The sequence below is a fragment of the Nilaparvata lugens genome, unplaced genomic scaffold (genome assembly GCF_014356525.2).
Source record: "Nilaparvata lugens isolate BPH unplaced genomic scaffold, ASM1435652v1 scaffold5499, whole genome shotgun sequence".
Classification (NCBI taxonomy): Eukaryota; Metazoa; Arthropoda; class Insecta; order Hemiptera; family Delphacidae; genus Nilaparvata; species Nilaparvata lugens.
Genome location: NW_024091324.1, coordinates 1 through 15,492, shown reverse-complemented (window position 1 = coordinate 15,492; position 15,492 = coordinate 1). Strand labels below are relative to the sequence as shown.

The window sequence follows — 15,492 nt, the reverse complement described above, 5'->3', positions numbered from 1 at the left end:
ACCGCCGTCAATCAAATCCTCGCGATGCGACGATCAACATCAGCTGATGCCGCAGCTCACAAGCGACGAAGACCGATGCGGCCATATCTCTGATCAATCTGATCCTGCAGCCCACAAACGACGAAGACCGATGCGGGAACGACCATCAAATGATTCTGCAGCCCACAAACGATGAAGACCAATGCGGGAGCAATCATCAACGATTCTGCTACCCACAAACGACGAAGACCGATGCGGGAACGACCATCAAATGATTCTGCAGCCCACAAACGATGAAGACCATGCGGAAACAATCATCAACTGATTCTGCTACCCACAAACGACGAAGACCGATGCGGGAACGACCATCAAATGATTCTGCAGCCAGCTACCGACGAAGACCAATGCAGCAATGACCACCAAATGATGCTGCAGCCCTCAAACGACGAAGACCGATGCGGGAACGACCATCAACTGATTCTGCAGCCTATAAAAGACGAAGACCGATGCGGCAACGACCATAAACTGATGCCGCAGCCAGCTACCGACGAAGACCGATGCGATCTCACCAGTCTCCACTGGTTGCACCAATCAGACCTCCTCAACAGCTGTGTCTCCTCTCTCCCCACGCCTCCCAATTCTCCCTCCCACGCGCACACACCCTCTCACTCACTCGCCAAGACCGCCAACGGACATAAGGCCGCACAGACTCTAAGGCTGACACTCAGTAAGTAAATTTTAATTCAATCTTATAGTTTAAAAAACACTGATTGAAACGCAGTTGAAAACCCACTAAAATAAAACACACAATAATTATAGATAAGCTCCACAACATCAACACATAAAGCCAATCATTCATAGTTGAGAATGATATTGTATTTATCAATGTAGGTAAATAAATAAATGGAGAAATAAATATATCCAATGAATCTTTTGGATTTTTTTCAATTCTTCTCAGATTGTGCCCGAATTGGGTATTGATTTAAATTGAATTCTATTCTTCTTCATTCACAGTGTAGCTAACAATACTAATAAATACGAACAGTAAAATAACTTCACTTTTATATGCTATGCTTTATTGAAATTAACAAAAACAATATAAATAAATGAAGTACCCTTAAAAATTAAGTTTAAACTTGATAATGGCAGAGTAGGCAGAAAATATTGTTGAAATGTGTTAAATAAAAAGGATACTTGATGTTTGTATTAATACAAACAGTAGTAAGAAGAAAGCTCCTAACATGGGCTAATGTCTAAGGTTGAGGAGAATTAAAATGTGATATTGAACTTTTAGGGCAAACTTTGTTGTAGAACCACTTCTTAGTTATTGAGGATAACTGAACATAACTTGAGGACAATATCATGAATTACACAAGGGAAATATTAGAATCAATAGTAGATAAAATGCATTTTGCTCTAATACAGCAGTGTTATAAAACTAATATCATCTCAATCCGAAAGGAGAACAGAATTTTATGTAGAACCACTCCATAATTATTGAGGATAACTGAACATAACTTGAGGACAATACATGAATTAGGCTACACAAGAAAAATACTAGAATCAATAGTAGATGAAATGCATTTTGCTCTCATACAACAGTGTTAAAAAAACTAATCATCTCAATCTGAAAGAAGACCAAAAATTGAAAAAAATACTTCATTAAGGTGTCATTGACAAATTTTAATACCTATGTATAATATTAGCCTATTTTGGCACAATATCATTGTAATACCACAAATTAATTCTCATGAGATTTAAAACAGCAAGGAAAATAATATATTGAATGAGCCTCACTAATGTGCCTAAATTAAATAAATATAATTTTTTGTCATCAAATCCATTTTGTAGATAGTCTACCGGTACGTCAAGTTTATACAGTTAATAATATAACATCAGACAATATATAATATAACAATATGATATCACACATATCATACAGAGTCGAAATAAGTGACATTTTACGATTAATAAGTGACAATTAACATTAAAAATGTTATGTCAATAACATGTAAAGTAAATAAATCAGATATTCATGTATCATATATAACACTATGTTACATTGAAGACTGAAAATAAATTTAAAAGTAAATTATCGAATTGGCTCATGTTGAATCCTTTTTATAGTATAGATGAATTCCTTGAGAATGCAAATTTTTTTAGTCATTCAATTTATGTGGAGGCTGTAAATTGTTATTCCGTCTGTATTCATACACTAAGCTGCGTTTACACAAATGTTATTAACTGTTTATTTTTCCGTCATTATAGATTCTATTAGATTGAACGGAACTTGTCAAACACATATGTTCATCATGTGTATGATAAGTTAAGTTCAATCTAATAGAATCTCTAAGGAATTAGTTATAAACATTTTGTTAATAACTTTGGTGTAAACGCAGCTTAGTGTATGAATACAGACGGAATAACAATTTACAGCCTCCACATAAATTGAATGACTAAACAAATTTGCATTCTCAAGGAATTCATCTATACTATAAAAAGGATTCAACATGAGCCAATTCGATAATTTACTTTTAAATTTATTTTCAGTCTTCAATGTAAGATCTATGGGTAGTTTTTTATCCCAATCTATGGGTAGTTAAATTTTTTATCCCAATAGTATCATAGCTGTTAGCTGTTTTAGATAGGAGATTATATATGGTAGGCATAAGTCTATTCTATTGCAATTTCTCGTGTTATGAGAATGTCTATCAAGTCTCATATTCACGTTGGTAGAGCTTCTCTCAATATGTAATAAAACTATGTATATAGTCTCTAATAGCAGAAATGCTAAAAAAATACTGAGTGATTTGTAAGATACCAATTATATCTACAAGATCATTCCAAATAACATTATTTGAATAATTTATATTTTCACGTTACCATAATCATTACAGGAATGACAGTCATTACTGCTGTTCTTGAAGAACATAATAGATGATATAAATAATTATTATTATTTTTATTGTAATTTATTTCATTAGGCGAGGTGAAACTTCCGTCAGGAACTCCCCACCAATAAAAGCCATACAAAAATTGTTATTATTACTATAAATTTAAATAATATTGAATCAATCAATTTCTATTGACTATTTTGTATTTATTTAAACAGATCCAGCCTGTGCCGAAGACTACAAGCTAAGCGGGGATCACAAGCCGCCATTCTCGTATGCCACCCTCATCTGTATGGCTATGAGGGCCAACAATAATAAGATGACCCTATCTGCCATCTATGCATGGATCAGGGATAACTTCCTCTACTACAGGAACGCTGATCCTACATGGCAGGTGAGCAATACACTCAAAATAATCAATACTTATTCAAAGTTCATGATAATAGATGAGAAATATTATGAAGATGATATTATAATAGATGATTGTGAAGGTGAATAACAAAAAGTTTGCAGGTGTAGAGAACTTCAAGTATCTAGGATGCCCAATAAATGTCACAGGTAATAATGCTTATATAAAAGAAAGGATTCAAGCAGCTAATAGGGCCTACTATGCCAATGTTAGATTATTTAAAAGTAAGTTGGTCGGCAGGAGCCACCAAGATAACAATATATAAAACATTGGTGCGTCCAGTGGCAACATATGCGGCAGAGACTTGGGTGATGAATATGGCTGACGAAAATGCGTTAAAAATCTTTGAAAGATCCATACTAAGAAGAATTTACGGTCCCGTTCAGGTTAATGAGCAGCAATGGCGAATAAGAAAAAATGAGGAAATAGAGGCATTAATAAAAGGAGAAAATATAGTACGCTTCATTAAAGCCCAAAGAATAAGGTGGTTGGGGGGGCATGTGATGAGGATGAGTGAGGCTAGAATGCCGAAGATAGTTTTTAATAGCAAGTTGCACAACAGAAGAAAGAAAGGTAGGCCAAGGAACAGGTGGGTGGACCAAGTGATGGATTACCCGAGAAAGATGGGGGTGAGAGGATGGAAGGAAAGAGCCATGAACAGGGAAGAATGGAGGTGTGTTGTGAAGGAGGCCAGAGCTCACCTAGGGCTGTAGCGCCGGATAAAGAAAGAAAGAAAGAGATGATTGTGAAGAGAATTCTCAAAATTTGGAGTTTGCAGTTTGCGATAAGGAATCTTTAGTGAAATTTCAAAACTGAATATCAATATATAATCATTCTGAATGTAAACTATTCGTTACATAGCCAGTAACGAGGAAAATCTTTAAATTGCAAGAAATCTTCAAAATATATACAGAAATACTTCTCGCGACTGAACCATCTATATGAAAGGAATTTTTGAATGTAGAAGTAATTTTTCAAAAGTTCAAAGTAATAGTTATTTGTGCAACTATTGCGCAAAGTGACAGTTTGCTGCACCGAAAGAAACGTTTACGCCCGAGCCGTAGGCGAGGGCGGAATGGTTTCTTGAGAGCAGCAGAGGAACTTTGCGCACGTATTTCACATTAAGTTTTTCCTACAGTTACCATTGAATATGAAAAGTGGGTAATTATGGGTAAAATTGCCTGAAATCCATCAAATGTTTTTCCGTGTATTGATAAAAACCTTAATCCTAAGATCCTAAAGTCTAGAGCGGAAAGTCCGCACTAGAGCGGAAAAGTGATTCTTTGCGTTCTGTAATCAGTGCAGCAATGGCCACTTTTCAAGGTAACTGTAGGAAAAATACTTTTTTATGAAAAGTAACAACACTCTCGTTTTTATTGTGGTGACATGTTTTGTGCTGGTGATCCTCATTTCAAGCCAAACAAAGACTGAAGTTTTTTATCAAATCAAATAGCGTTTTATTCACAAACAACATAATACAAATTTATAAAATTAATTTAACAGTAACTACTCTTTACAAAGACATGAGTCTGTGAGTGGAGAGTGAATTCTTTCAAGTTGATTGTGGTTATTTTTCATTTTTTTACATATAAAACCATTATAGAGAGAGTGAGTTCTTTCAAGTTGATTGTGGTTATTTTTCCATTCTTTTTACATATAAAACCATTATAGAGAGAGTGAGTTCTTTCAAGTTGATTGTGGTTATTTTTTATTTTTTTTTACATATAAAACCATTATAGAGAGAGTGAGTTCTTTCAAGTTGATTGTGGTTATTTTTTCATTTTTTGTACATATAAAACCATTATAGAGAGAGTGAGTTCTTTCAAGTTGATTGTGGTTATTTTTCATTTTTTGTACATATAAAACCATTATAGAGAGAGTGAGTTCTTTCAAGTTGATTGTGGTTATTTTTCCATTCTTTTTACATATAAAACCATTATAGAGAGTGAGTTCTTTCAAGTTGATTGTGGTTTTTTCATTTTTGTACATATAAAACCATTATAGAGAGAGTGAGTTCTTTCAAGTTGATTGTGGTTATTTTTCATTTTTTGTACATATAAAACCATTATAGAGAGAGTGAGTTCTTTCAAGTTGATTGTGGTTATTTTTCCATTCTTTTTACATATAAAACCATTATAGAGAGAGTGAGTTCTTTCAAGTTGATTGTGGTTATTTTTTCATTTTTTGTACATATAAAACCATTATAGAGAGAGTGAGTTCTTTCAAGTTGATTGTGGTATTTTTTCATTTTTTGTACATATAAAACCATTATACCTAATTCAATTTATTAACATTCTTCAGCAAATCAAAGAATATAAATTGCACATAATGAAATTCCATAGTTATTAATATATACAGACATATTTATAGAAATAGTAGCTGAATAAAGGCTATAGTACTCATTGGAAATGGCAAATTCACTATGAGTTCGAGTTCTGAATGTATAGACGGATTGATTCAGTTGTTCTGCAGCATCCCTGCCAATTTCTAATGACACTACTCAAATGTTACCTGAAGGTGTTAATACTAGAATTTTATGACTATTTTAAATACAATATATCCGTTGTTGGTTATTCATCTTGTTGTCACTGGAATTATTACTTTAAAGTTATACAAGAATACAATAGTAATAAATAATGATTAATTTTTGTCAAAGAACAATTACAAAATTGTATAAGAATACAATAGTAATAAATAAATAAATAATTTATTTTTGTCAAAGAACAATTACAAAATTGTATAAGAATACAATAGTAATAAATAAATAAATAATTTATTTTTGTCAAAGAACAATTACAAAATTGTATAAGAATACAATAGTAATAAATAAATAAATAATTTATTTTTGTCAAAGAACAATTACAAAATTGCATTAGACAATGTCAGAGAATTTAAAAGAAACATACATTAATAATTTGGGTGGAGACCCACTCAATACAAACTTATACCATCTAGGTAACTCATAAATAACAAATATAATCTTATACACATACTATAGTGAGGTCCACGTTATAATGACAGTATTTGTTCAACTTTGGTTTTGATATGCTTGTCTATCATTCGACAAAGCCGGTGGTACTATCCATTTCAAGGTGCACAACGATGCCAATTATGTTTTTGACAGTGTAGAAATATAACTAATCAATTCAGAGAATCGGCATCGCTATTTTTCTATCTTTATCCACTGCCATTATAACGTGGACCTCACTATAGTATAATATACATTATTTTATAAGACAAACATTATTGAAGGAGTTTTCATAAAATTCAGTCAAACTATGAAATGGGTTGTCACTTGGCAATTTGTTTATTGACTTTCTGAAACTAGGATAAGGTAGATCTCTGACATATGATGGCAAATGACTGCCATCAAAGATAGGCATCAATGACTGCCTAATACAATATTATTACAAATGTCTCTTCTTCCTTTTTCCCATTATTTGGAGTCGGCTCTCCTCGATCTAAGTCTCCAGTTGGAACGATCCTGGGTCGTCTGATTTGTCAGGTCCAACTGCTTCATATTTTTATGACCTAAACCTAGCCATGTGAGACGGGGTCTGCCTCTGCCCCTCGACTGTGTCTCCATATCAAGTACTTTCCTTGTCATATGGTTGGGTGAAATATTATTACAAATGTATTTATACTATTATTTTTAAAGCAGTTATGAAGGAGTCGAGGATGGGCAATACCAAAGCTGATTAGATTTCCTGTATTATAATTGTTTCCATAATAAAATGATATTGTATAATTTTTCAGAACTCGATAAGACACAACCTTTCTTTGAACAAGTGCTTTGTAAAAGTGCCTCGGTCAAGGGACGAGCCTGGTAAGGGAGGATTCTGGAAGCTGGACTTGGATCGTCTGGAGGAAGGTCAGAGGAATAGGAGACGGCTAGGCAAGTATTTCTACTCACTTTTTATCCATCTATTCGTTTATGAATTGACTAACCCTTGCAGCGAAAAGTGTGGCTTGTTTTGTAAATTTAATCATCGACTTATTATCAGATTGTTGACTCTATGTTAAACGGGGTCCATACTGAACATATCTTCGACAAACATGTTCATTGAAACGGTTTGGGCAAATTTTATTAAGTTTGACAAACAATGTTAGCCCGTGGCCAGTGTGGACGCGGCACCAAACAAAATATTTGTAAGTGTGGAGACCAGCAAACACTGGAATATTTCTAAAAACAGTAGATTTCTGTTTGACAAACAATGGGTGTAACAGAGGAATTTCAAGTTTATCCTACTAAACTTTCATTGATCACAAGACAGCTAATTTACACAAGCAGTAAACTGATCAATGCAATACCTTTCAAAATTAGTAAAAAGAGCGTCAATGAGTGGTCATAAGAGGGAATATTTCTTTACCTTGAATATAACAATTTAATTTAGATTATTTTATTTTCATTTTATAGTCTTCTCTCTGCACAATATTTGTTTGATTTTTTATGATTCTGCTGTTATAAAATTTTGTAATTATTAGTTAAATTTAACTTTAACTTTTTGCATTATTTCGAAATATTATGTTTTTTCTTTTACTGTTTTGCAACTCTCACCAGCGGGCAAAGATTTTCTTTTTGCTGGTGATGCCTAGATTTTATATTTTATTCAAGTATATGTATGAGTAATTAGCTTATTTATTATATTTTAATGATATGTTATATTATAAAGAGTTTGTAATATGTTTTGAATATTCTAATTGGCAATAAATGAAATTGAAATTGAAATTGAAACTTTTAAAAATGTTTGTCACTGAGCCTCTCAAACATGTATGTTGTACATTTGTTCAGTATGTTCACGGCTTTAGGGTGTGATCAGTGATCACTTTGGATGCGTGTATGTGCAAGCGCACGCTTGGTTATGCATGAACAAGCGTGCAGATGAGAAATTAAAACTGGAAAGAATGAAACACTCACACTGAACGCTTGCACTCGCCGGTGCGTTTAGTGTAAGCAGCTTTATCTTCATGCAACACAAATTCATTCATTAATTTGTTAAAAAATAGACTGACACTTTGCAGCAAAAGTGTAGCTTTTTTGTGAATCTTTTTATCCATTTGTACAATGAAAATACACTTTCACTCACCAATTCATTACTATAGTGAGGTCCACGTTATAATGGCAGTGTTAGATTAGCAATGGTATTGCTATCCTTGTCTATCATTCAACAGAGCGGATAGCGCTATCTCTTTTTCGCTTTGCTCTGTTGCCAGATCGTCTTTCAACAATGTAGAATTAATAATTAATAACCAAGTATTTCATTTTAATCATGAAAATTCATGAAGATTGTGGTACTGTGGCACAAACTGATTCCATCAGATATCTAGGTCTGGTAGTGGATGAGAAACTCTCTTGGTCTGATCACATTTGTAAATTAAAAAATTATCTCCGCCATATTCTAAAAAAATTCTACCACCTTAGAAAATTCATTCCTTTAGCAGTGCTCAAGCAACTCTATTTTGCTCTGGTGGATTCCAAATTAAGTTATGGCATTAGTTGCTGGGGATCCACCTACAAAACCCATCTAGCACCTCCAATTGTGCTTCAAAAAGCCATAGTACGGTGTATGAAGGGTGTGAGCAGGATCGAACACTCTTTTCCTATCTTTCAATTTTTCGATTGTTTGCCATTGCGCTATGAAATTTTCAAAGTCTTATCATCCTTTTACATGTTATCAGGCAATCGAAGTCGGCAAATGTTCGAGAATGATAATGTATACAGAACTAGAAGAGTAGTTGAAATTTAGCTAGACACTCCAGAGTGTAACACTTTTTTCAGAAATCCTTTGTCTTTTTGGGGCCAAAATTTTCCAACTATCTACCTGATTATATAAGAAATATTGAGAACAAAATACTTTTGAAAAAACAAATATCAAAATGGCTTCTGGATGTCTGCCTGAAACTATAAGAGTATTTTTCTGTAATTATCGTTCCCATTCTATTAGAATACTTATTTACCTTTTTTGCACATACAAACTTGAAAGAGAAAGATGTGTGAGTGTGGTGTGTGAACGTAGCATTAAAAACTTTTTTTCACTGACCTCCTACTTGCATACAAATTGTAAATAATTTAGCAAGTAGTATTTTTATTTTGACAGGAATAACTGTATAGAAGTTTATATTTTTATTTCACTGAGTTGTGTTTTTTTTTTGACAAAATAAAAACGATTTGATTTGATTTGAAATTCATTATGAAATTATTGAAATATATATTTATTTATTTAGTGTATGACATTTTTGTCAAATTTTTAAAATTTCACACTTTTATAAGTGCACTTCGAGGGATGAAATATACTGTACTGCCTGGGGACTGGCTACAGTGAAGTCGTTAGCCTCGCCCAGGTAGGCACGTCTCTCACACTCAAATATAATGTGGTGCACTGTCTGCTCCATCATCCCACAGTCACATACTGGGGAGTCTGCATGCAACTCCCCATTTGAAAAATGATGCATTGAAAAATATGATTTCTTGCTTAATAAAATATAATTGATTATTTCAAAGAAGATTGAACAGTAATATTACATCAATAAAACTGTATCAGCTACCGTCTATAGAAGGCATTGACAAGACAGTTGATATGTCTATATGTCAGTGATATATATATGAAAATATAACTAAACATGATTAATATGTCCATGGAGAAATTCTAAAACATCTTTTCTGAATACAGTGTTAAACTATTGACATTGACATTCAATTATTATTAGGCCTACATTGATTATTATTTGGCCTACTATATTTTCACTTTTATACAGAGTGATCGTAAAGTCACGCACCCAAACTCGAAAGTTTGTATATTCATTCAGGTCGCATGACTTTTCAATCCTCGAACTGTTCACAACATCTGATTAAATCTATTGATTTATTTATTTATTACTCATCATTACATAGAATACTGTCGGGAATATTCCGTTTGATACGTAAATTGTCAGATATAAAATATATAAGTACAAAATAGAAGGGACTAGATCACTACCTCCGTAAACAAGCCATATTCATTCTGGTGACGTCAGCACAGGTAGGGCTCCTACACCGATAAAAATTGTTGATTTCAGCTGATCTATATCAGCTAGTGTTTTTATTGGTGTGGGAGCCGTACCTGTGCCAACGTTACCATCAACCACCTGTGATGCACTATGGCTTTGTTTACGGAGGTAGTGATCTAGTACCCTTCTATTGTAAAAACACTTTATTTACATGGGCTACTATTCAAATTAATAAAAACAATATAAAAAATCTTGAAGCACTCTTTATTTTTTTCAAGTTGAACTATTTTGAATGAAAAAGACTAAGAAATTGTTTCTTAGATTAAATCTGTGGTTTTTGACAATTTATCTTAGTCTTTTTCATTCAATATGAATAACTACCACAATATCAACTTCTCGACTACACAAAAAGTTGAACTATTTCCAAGTTTTTTTTTTTAAATAAAGAGTGCTTCAAGATTTTTATATTGTTTTATTAACATTCTATTGTGTATCAATACTTTCAGCTGCCCTAAAAAGTGAGTACCTATTTAGAAAGTAAGTAGCCTATATTCTTCAAAAATATTTAAATTTTCATTGTTTTTCCGCGATTTTCACTGATTTTCCGCCAACAGGTAGCAGTGGCTTGAGCAACCGCCGCCGTAACCGCTCAAAACGCAAACGCCGCCGCGTCAACGGTCGCCGTTGTGACGTCATCTCAGAGCTCGTGGTAATGACGTCACCATCAGATCCCCCCCTCACGCCGCCAAACCAGCCACCAGTCAGCGAAAGCCCCTCTACAATCATGCCGCCTCCCTCGCTAACCCTCAACCTTACCAACTTGAACATGACTGTGGAAAGCATTCTGCCAACATTCCAAACTGAGACGTTTTCGCTGAAGATGAGTGGCTAACTGCTTGTGGGGTAATGGCGGGTGGGATGATCTCAACTCGAGCCTTGCATTCTCTTCTAGATACTATTTAGATGTTTAGTTATTTTCCATTTTCCAACAAGAATTTGACTCTCAACTATGGTTGAATTAAAAGTTCTTCCAACTTGAAGGGATATGCGGAGCATAGAAAAGTAGGGATACAGCGGCGGCGATGTTTCCCTGCTAAACCAGTCAATTTTTTAAAGTCTCTAGTGAGTGTTCAGCACTTCATGATACAAATACCAAGAGATAGGTATTACCATAGAGAAACAATAGCATAAGTAGATATCCCATGGTATACTGCTTCTATGTCACAACTTTTACTGTTATCTCAAGCCGATAGTTCAAGTAATTCTTTCCTGTGAAGCTGTGTGACACTGGTAGTCTCTTATATTGTGCAGTTCATACACTCTCACCCCAACAAAACAGTGAAATTCGACAGTAATCAACAGTAATCGGCTTGAGATAACAGTGAAAGTTGCGACATAAACGCCCTATACCATGGGATATCTACTTACACTATTGTTTCTCTATATGGTATTACATTTCATTAGATTTTCTCAGACATAAAAAATTCAAGAACCGTGCTCTGTTTACCTTAACACATAACAACAGAACACAACACCATTCTTTCACTAATCAAACCAAACTGGATGGACACAACACCTTCTAACTACGCAGTCGTGTAGAGGATAGATAGAACTTTCACATGCCACCAGGCTCGCCTCTGAGGGTTATTTGGTTAGTACTCTACAAACATGAGTACAAACCTAACCTAACCTAACCATTACTTATCAGCCTACCCTCGTACTTTCAACATGAAGAGGGGAACCCGATTTCTCCTTCCACAGTTTGTAGCATGGACAGAGTAGTGGAGAGGAGTAAGCATGCTGTGCACAATTGGAAGCTGACACAAAGGTGGGTAGAATGCTGTTAGGTAGTGGGAGTGAATAGTGGAGGAAAGAGCATCAGACCTCTCTGTCTTCAAGAGAGAGCCGCGTGAAAAGTAAAATCGAATCAAATGAAATGTATCCATCAAAAACAATTACATTACAAATTAGAATACTATAACAATAAAAACAATGAAGTTTTATGCATTTAATAAATTCTCAATAGGCAAAGATAATTCAAAGAATAAATAATATACACTCCACTATAAATGATATGTGTTGGAGTATAAGTTATTATAGTGAGGTCCACGTTATAATGGCAGTAGATAAAGATAGGAGAATAGCGATGCCGATTCTCTGCATTAATTAATTATATTTCTACCCTGTCAAAACATAATTGGCATCGTTGTGGACCTAGAAAAGGATAGTACCACCGGCTTTGTCGAATGATAGACAAGAATAGCAAAACCAAAGTTGATCAAATACTGTCATTATAACGTGCACCTCAATATAGTTGCTTGTTGCCTGTTATAATTACTATTTACAAACTTCATTCACTGATATGGGATTAAAGTTTTTATAATGAAATTGGTAAAAATTTCTCAGACTATAGTTTTCTCTCTGGAAGCACTGCATCGACTGAGTCTGATCGACAACTTGGCAACAACGCTTGTCTCTACGACTCTATTCATCACTTTGATTATTGGCTGAACTGGTTCGCCAACTCCCTCTATCTCTCTCAGAGGGGGTTAAGTGTAAGAGAGGGCCGACTGCGCCCTAACTTCGCCCTCCCAGGTATAAAATAAAGGCATTCTATTCCATTCTCTCTGCTCCACATATCCCTCCACGTCGGAGGCTGCTTTAATTCAAGTAGGTATAGAACACAACCCTGCAGTGAGGTACACGTTATAATAGCAGTATTTGATCAGCATTGATGTTGCTATACTTGTCTGTCATTCGACAAAGCAGATAGGTAACTCCTTTTGTAGCTTCACAACGTTGCCAGATTGTATTTCAACAATGCAGAAATAATATCATTATTAACAAGATATTCAATATTAATCACGAAACTTCATTATTAAATCACTGAAAAGTATATTCTCTAGGAAAATAATATATAATTGATTGATGAATTTAAACAACTACCATGAACAGTTGATATTACATCAGATATATCGGTATCAGCTATCCACCATAGAAGGCAGTGGCAAGGAAGAGAATCGACATGATATATAACGGTATCAACTATCAGAGAATCGGCAACGATGTTTTCATATCTTTCTCCACTGCAATTATAACGTGGACCTCACTATAGAACATAGCCCTACAGAAAAGGTGGAAAGAATGATATAAATTTATTCTGCTTCAGTTATTATGTCTAAGATCATACATTTCTGTTTGAATACAAAGGTTTCAATTCAATGACAACTCATTGATACATATCTCTCATAATATCAGAATAATTTTTTCGATAATTAATAATTATCTCAGTTTTATGATGAAATAAAGCGTCATTAAACTGGATGAAATATTATAGAACGGTTCTGTTCCATTTGTTATGCCTATCATAATAATATAAGTTCAAAGAATTGAAATTATTTCTTTAAAAATTTGTATCTATCCTATTTTTCTCTATAATTTCATTATCACAGCAATAATAAGCCTCTAGAGTCTAGCCTATCAATGTGTCTTAAAAAGTTTGGCTTAAAACTGATGACCAAAGAAAGTATTGTAATAAGGATTGTTTATAATGTGATTGAGTTGATATACTTTTAGATGAAACCGGCTTCAATTAACTTATGTCCTATTCAAAACATTTGGAGGATTTGAAGCTTATTAATTACAAACCGCCCAAAATTACAATTTAAAAATGAAAGAAATTCAAATTGAATAAGTCTAATGTAATATCATGAACTAATACTGTATAAATTAGTATGATTATCTGGCTGTTATGAGAACTGGAGGTTTTGAGAATAGTCTTCCTATGAAGTGAAGATTGGACTACGGTAGGGTACTTAATTGCTTTTTAATTTGTTCTTATTTGGTATAAACTGTCCATAAATTTGTATAAGGACGGCGGAATTCTTTTACGCACAGATATGAATTACAAGCTAAGCCCACCTTGTGTGGGACTCTGAATCATTCATGAGCTGAGTGCAAACCATGAATAGTGTATTAATCTGTCGTCTACTTCGACAATAATAATGTAACTCTATCAAATACTCATATAAAAATCTATTACAAATAGTTCTGTGCCTGTTGAAGTGCCTCAATCAGCAATTCTGAAATGCAATTTGTGATAATTTCTATACTGTATTTGCCATTTTGTTAATAAAATACATACATTTCAACATAAAATTGGAATATAATACAGTATACAGTATTGATCGCTATTTCATATGAGTGTATTTTATATAAGTCTCAAAATCAAGCATTATATTTATCACTTTTTGTGTAGTTGAGAAGTTGATATTGTGGTAATTATTCATATTGAATGAAAAAGACTAAGAAATTGTCAAAAACCACAGATTTATTGATACTTAGAAAAAAGTTTCTAAGAAATGTCAAAAAAGTTTGACTAAGAAATTGTCAAAAACCACAGATTTATTGATACTTGGAAAAAAGTTTCTAAGAAATGTCAAAAAAGTTTGACTAAGAAATTGTCAAAAACCACAGATTTATTGATACTTACAAACTTTTTTCCAAGTATCAATAAATCTGTGGTTTTTGACAATTTCTTAGTCTTTTTCATTCAATTTATCACTTTATTTTTAAGTACAATAAAATATGTTTCCTATACTTTTCTTTATCCTTCCATTCAAATTCTGCAATGAAATTACTTGACTATTTTGTATAATCGTTCAATGACAAAAAATTGTAATCATTTTCGTCTCACATCTATAAAAGTGAGGCCTTCTTACAGTGTCTTAATCTTGGGGATAAATGAATATCCATCTTGTATTCAAAGATGAATAAATGATAAATTAATTCATTGATCAAATCCGTCTATCATTCAACTCATTGAAGTGAATTAGTAATATATTAAATCAACTGATACATTTCTACATAACACATAATTATTCTGAATAATCTTATTTGAATTAATTTAGGTTTAACAAAACTAGATAAGCAATAAGATTATATTGTGGTGAAGTTGTGAAACTTTAAGATTTCTTCAAAGCAATGACTGTTGTGAAAACATATTGATAAAATAAACATCTTATTGATAGATTATTTGTATCCAATAATTGTAAACGATAATAAGTGTCTTATTGAGTGAAAAATGTATAAATATTAAATTGTCTCTTCCGTCCATATTGTAACGTCCACGTTATATCAATGTAGATTGATATAAACTCTAGTCAAATCGCAATAATAAGTGATTATTATAAGCAATTATTATCAGTCGATTGTTCAGAAGTT

At 33.3% G+C, this 15,492-nt stretch overlaps 1 protein-coding gene across 1 annotated transcript; it reads left to right on the top strand.

The window, feature by feature from the left end:
* Window positions 1-295: 295 nt before the first annotated feature.
* On the top strand, window positions 296-11,161 carry LOC120356007 (forkhead box protein J1-B-like). The gene is made up of 4 exons (XM_039444784.1): window positions 296-706; window positions 3,092-3,267; window positions 7,039-7,177; window positions 10,884-11,161. Exons 1-4 carry the CDS (start codon window positions 352-354, stop codon window positions 11,159-11,161), a joined length of 948 nt encoding a protein of 315 aa, XP_039300718.1. The 5' UTR covers window positions 296-351.
* Window positions 11,162-15,492: the final 4,331 nt, after the last annotated feature.

Excerpts from the sequence above, each read along its gene's own strand:
- LOC120356007 (XM_039444784.1), top strand. The coding sequence starts at position 352 with ATGATTCTGCAGCCAGCTACCGACGAAGACCAATGCAGCAATGACCAC. Across the intron at positions 707-3,091 it reads GACTCTAAGGCTGACACTCA|ATCCAGCCTGTGCCGAAGAC; the intron begins GTAAGTAAATTT and ends TTATTTAAACAG. Across the intron at positions 7,178-10,883 it reads GAGGAATAGGAGACGGCTAG|GTAGCAGTGGCTTGAGCAAC; the intron begins GCAAGTATTTCT and ends TTCCGCCAACAG.